We start from the raw sequence: 5,000 nt of genomic DNA, 5'->3' as shown, positions 1-5,000 counted from the left end.
GCACTGATGACCAATCAGAACTCTAATCTTTCATTACCTTGACAACCCCCTGCCGCTTGCTGTCTCACCCACTCCCACTTTGTCTGTCTGTCTCTCTCTCTCTCTCTCTCTCTCTCTCTCTCTCTCTCTATGTCTGTCTCTATCTGCCATCTCGCTCTCTCTTTAGGTCTCGTTCAGTCTCATTCAGTCTCACCCTCTCTCTCCCTCTCCCACCATTACCTGATCTCACTCTCTCACAAGGTCTTTAAAATCTACGTCCTGGTCTAGTGCGTTGGGTTAAACATTATGAAAGTGCCAGTGTTAATGACACAAGCATGATTCCCTGTTTACAAAGACACAGGACACAATAAAGTGAAAAGGCGTCTGGTAATCAGATCATCTACTTTAACCCTGCACATTTTTAAAGTTCATAAGCGCGAGCCAATAGGAATCCAGAGGGCGGGGCTTGCACTCTTGCTCTGTGCTGTTCTCAGGACAGGCGTGATGAGGAACACGAGGTTTTGGTCATGGCCGTGTGTTAGTAACGTCACCTGAGTGTCACCTCAGGGTCACCTTTTCTCTCTCTCTTGATTGGTTTCTAAAGAGTATCTTGTGTGTGTGTGTGTGTGTGTGTGTGTGTGTGTGTGTGTGTGTGTGTGTGCTCCAGGTCGTGGGTGATTGGGGCGATTGCTCTGCTGTGTCTGCTGGGTCTCACATGGGCGTTTGGGCTGATGTACGTTAACGAGAGCACCGTCATCATGGCCTACCTCTTCAGTATCTTCAACTCACTGCAGGGCATGTTCATCTTCATCTTCCACTGTGTCCTTCAGAAGAAGGTACGTGCGTACACACACACACACACACAACACACAATAGACTCACATACACACACGGTCACACTCTCTAGGGTTCTCTAAGATCAGTAACCTGAAGTAACTCCCTCACACACGAGCCTCTACACGCGCTGCTGTATTCTGTCCTGTGGTGGTGGCGTGTGTGTGTGACGTTGTGTGCTCTGTGCGTGCCTGCAGGTGCGTAAAGAATATGGGAAGTGTTTGCGCACTCACTGCTACAGTGGGAAGAGTGTGGACTCGTCTATGGGCTCAGGAAAAAGCTCTGTGTCGCGAGCGCCTGGTCGTTACTCCTCCGGCTCTCAGGTAGGGGGCGCCACTCCAACGCACCGCATGCACCTACATACACGCAAACACAAACGTCACACCCTGGAGACACACACATCTTTAACAATCCCTCACTAGCATGACTTTTACCAACACTTCAAGACGACGTTGTTTGTTTACTCTTCCTGTCTTTTTCTCTCTCGTCACAAGGTCCACCACCAGCCTTGTATGACAAACTGCTCACAGTTACACTACGAACAAGTAATTTTCCGTTCCGCAATCTCCGACTTCCTCTTCATCCCCAGTGCTCTTCCCTACTCACCAAACACCAGTGTTTTGCTCCCATAATGCACCTCGATTCACCTCGCGCTTAATGTGCTCACAGCAGGGGCGTCTGACCCGATCGCAGTGTACTTGCTCTCTTAAGACCCGCTACAACATGACCCCCACGTCTGCATGTTGCTGATAATGCCAGGGGGCGGGGTCGAGGTGGAGGGGCGGGGAGGGGGGCGTGTCAGGGGCCAGAGAGTCTTAGCATATGTGTCTCACCTTAACTGCGTGCAAAGGAAACGGGTCCTTAAGAAATTGTCTCATTTAGAATCTCAAATCCAGCTCGAGTCCTGGATCCTGGTTTCCTGGACCCACTGGAAGATCACGGGTGGAGTTCAAGCTGGTGTGACTGATAACGGAAAGGTGTAGGTTGGCAGTGTGGTTGATGGAGATGGTGTAGGTTGGGTGGGTCGTGGTTTGTGTCTTTGACACTGGCAGTCTGCTTTGCTGGCAGGACGTCCCCTCCGTGGTGCGGGGTCTGAGACGTGGGGGTCTAGGTTCGGGATGAACAGGATGTGTGGAGGCACTGCAGGACGATGGAGTGGGGCTTACAGGGGTCATGACCTTCTGTCCTGCTGCTGTGATCCCCTACTGTGGAAAGGTTGGAATAGCCATGTGCATTAAGAGGGATGGAGAGAGAGAGAGAGAGAGGAGAGAGAGAGAGAGAGAGAGAGAGAGAGAGAGAGAGAGAGAGAGAGAGAGAGAGAGAGATATTTTCATTATGTGTTCTTTGTCTTGTGCAAAACATTGGCTTTACATATCTGAGCTTTAGTATTCTATTGCCATGGTAACAGTATGTCTGGTCAGGGTATCTCCATGGAGACAAGGTTTTAAGTTTGACCTTTAGTCTTTTAGGGGTAATCTCCATAGACGCCTGCAGACAAATGTGACATCAGTCTGACATGCAACACAAACAAACCGTGATGACCCTGAGTGTGTGTGTGTGTGTGTGTGTGTGTGTGTGTGTGTGTGTGTGTGTGTCTGCATGTGTTACAGCAAGTGTTAACCCTAAACATAGTCTGACGGTTGTGTGTGTGTGGGTGTCCCTGTAAATGTCAGTAAGATGAGTAATGGTATCTAAGTGACGGTGTACTCCTACACTCCTGTGTGTGCTCTGGAGCGGTACATACTGGAGATGCTCACTGCTCAGCTGTAGCTGTATTTTAATCTTTACCCCGCAAGGCTAAAAGACTCACCCGTTTACATTCACTCAGACGATCACTTTACGCACAGCAGCCTGAGCGCCTCTACACACCGTCCTTTTAAAATTCTTATTTTTACATGGTTAAATGTGCCATTAGGAAGCTCTCTCGGCTCTAAACACATGCTGCGCACTATGTGATTTTGCTGCTGCTGACAAATTTTTGGGCTCAGCAAGAAAAAGCCCCAGCTGGGCACAAAAGTGCTGTATGCCCTCACCATGACACCGTGTGGGGTCAAAGGTTAAATGACGGCATACGCCCTCACCATGACTCTGTGTGGGGTCAAAGGTTAAATGACGGCATACGCCCTCACCATGACACCGTGTGGGGTCAAAGGTTAAATGACGGCATACGCCCTCACCATGACACTTGTTTGGGGTCAAAGGTTCAGCCAACTCTACCTTGTTTTCAAACATTTTAAATGCTTGATAATGAATACGAGAGAACCCTAAGAACAGCCTAGGAGAAACCTCTCCCAGAACATACAATGGGAAAACTCCCAGAATAGCCAATGAGAAATCTCCCAGTACAGCCAGTGAAAAACCTCCCAGAACAGTTGAGATCGAGCTTGTGAAAAATATTAGTGGAAAACACTCTTGATATTATTAGCCTCCTCAGGTTGGGTTTGAAATGTTTAAATTTAAAATTTTTGCTTGAAAGGTTCAAATGTTTAATTGTGTTTAATTGTATTTTGAAGAACAGACATTGTTGTGCTGTGTAGAACAGAAAAGCCAGCCCATATTCCCTCCTCTACGGTTCCTGAATCCTCCTCCGTGTTGCTGTATAAACACCCACCACAACCAGGTGTTCAGGCAGTGACATGGACTCTGTTTGCGAGGGTTGTGAGGGTTTGTGAGTGTTTGTGATGGCTGTGTGTGGAGCACACACAACCTCATGGGCAGTGTACAGACCCTGTGTGGTGTTTCTCACCAGCGGAACTGCCGTTCACAGGCAATAAGTCGCACCTCTCAAGGTCAGACATTTCCAGTGTGTGAGATTGGGGGAGGGGGAAGGGGCTGTAAACATGTTGTCAGGAGGGTGTGCTAATCTAACAATAAGTGCACCTCATTGGTTAATCTGAGTAACGGGGGCGGGAGGACTCAGCCTTTGACTTTTCAGCTTTTATTTGTCATCGTCACAGCAACAAATCAAATACAGTGAAAGCAATAAACTCCACTATGTCAGTTATTACGGCCGAGCTCCCTGTGACATGGGAGATTTGATTGGTTGTGCGTGAGACCGTGAGATCTGTCCCGAACGCGTGCATTTCACAGCCAGGGATCGAGACTTGAGAGGTGTGGATGATATGTGGCACGAGTCGTATAGCCGGCCTGAGTATTTGACGGTCGGAGCTGTACGGCGGCCTGAAGGTCTGACGTCTGGGCAGAGTGCCCTCGTGTGACCCCTGAACACACTGGAGTGCAGCTGAGATGTAAATCAAGAAAAGACTGAATCCCCCAAAATGGCCTCCCCAAACGCCAGCCTGTAATTCAGCTCATTCACTGCACATTCAATGTCATGCTTACATGTCCATAACACATGCAGGCCCCTCTGGTTGTGGTATACAGCGCACGGTGTGTTTTCCCATCTCGTCTTATCCCTCATCTCTCTCTGTTCATTGCACCTGCTACTCCTGCATGAAGAGCTTCCTTACAATGACGTTTTGATGATTTTGTTATCAAAAGGCACCGTGCTTCGCCCTGAAGCGCTCTCCCCTCTGCACGATGGCTCCGCCTGTGATTAACCGCACAGCGGTGGCTACAAGTCGGCCAGGTGCTTTGTCAATACTGGCTGCCTGTAGCTGAGCAGTGCGTTCTAGAATGTAAGGGTGCACATAACCAACTGTAGATGAGCAGTGCGTTCTAGAATGTAAGGGTGCACATAACCAACTGTAGATGAGCAGTGCGTTCTAGATCTGTAGATAACTGACTGTAGCGAGACAGTGTGTTCTAGAACGTATGACTGGAGAAATCCTACTGTAACTGAACAGTGCATTCTAGAACATACGGCTGTAAGATAACTAAACGTAGCTGAACAGTGCATTCTAGAACTTACGGCTGTAGATAACTAAACGTAGCTGAACAGTGCATTCTAGAACTTACGGCTGTAGATAACTAAACGTAGCTGAACAGTACATTCTAGAACATACGGCTATAGATAACTAAACGTAGCTGAACAGTGCATTCTAGAACTTACGGCTGTAGATAACTAAACGTAGCTGAACAGTACATTCTAGAACATATGGTTGTTGATAACTAAACGTAGCTGAACAGTGCATTCTAGAACTTACGGCTGTAGATAACTAAACGTAGCTGAACAGTACATTCTAGAACATACGGCTATAGATAACTAAACGTAGCTGAACAGTGCA

At 48.0% G+C, this 5,000-nt stretch overlaps 1 protein-coding gene across 5 annotated transcripts in view; it reads left to right on the top strand.

Moving 5' to 3' along the window:
• LOC143504705 (adhesion G protein-coupled receptor L3-like) overlaps positions 1 to 5,000 on the top strand; it is a 22,860-nt gene that overhangs the window by 9,130 nt on the left and 8,730 nt on the right. For 3 of the 5 annotated variants that reach the window (XM_076995999.1, XM_076995997.1, XM_076995996.1), the window contains exons 3-5: positions 647 to 815; positions 1,011 to 1,136; positions 1,308 to 1,358. In XM_076995999.1, coding sequence (XP_076852114.1) covers positions 647 to 815; positions 1,011 to 1,136; positions 1,308 to 1,358 — 346 coding nt within the window. The remainder of the gene's footprint in view (positions 1 to 646; positions 816 to 1,010; positions 1,137 to 1,307; positions 1,359 to 5,000) is intronic. The other 2 variants (XM_076996001.1, XM_076995998.1) reach the window with 1 other exon arrangement.

The sequence above is a fragment of the Brachyhypopomus gauderio genome, unplaced genomic scaffold (genome assembly GCF_052324685.1).
Source record: "Brachyhypopomus gauderio isolate BG-103 unplaced genomic scaffold, BGAUD_0.2 sc319, whole genome shotgun sequence".
Taxonomy (NCBI): domain Eukaryota; kingdom Metazoa; phylum Chordata; class Actinopteri; order Gymnotiformes; family Hypopomidae; genus Brachyhypopomus; species Brachyhypopomus gauderio.
This window is presented reverse-complemented; position numbering and strand designations above follow the sequence as displayed.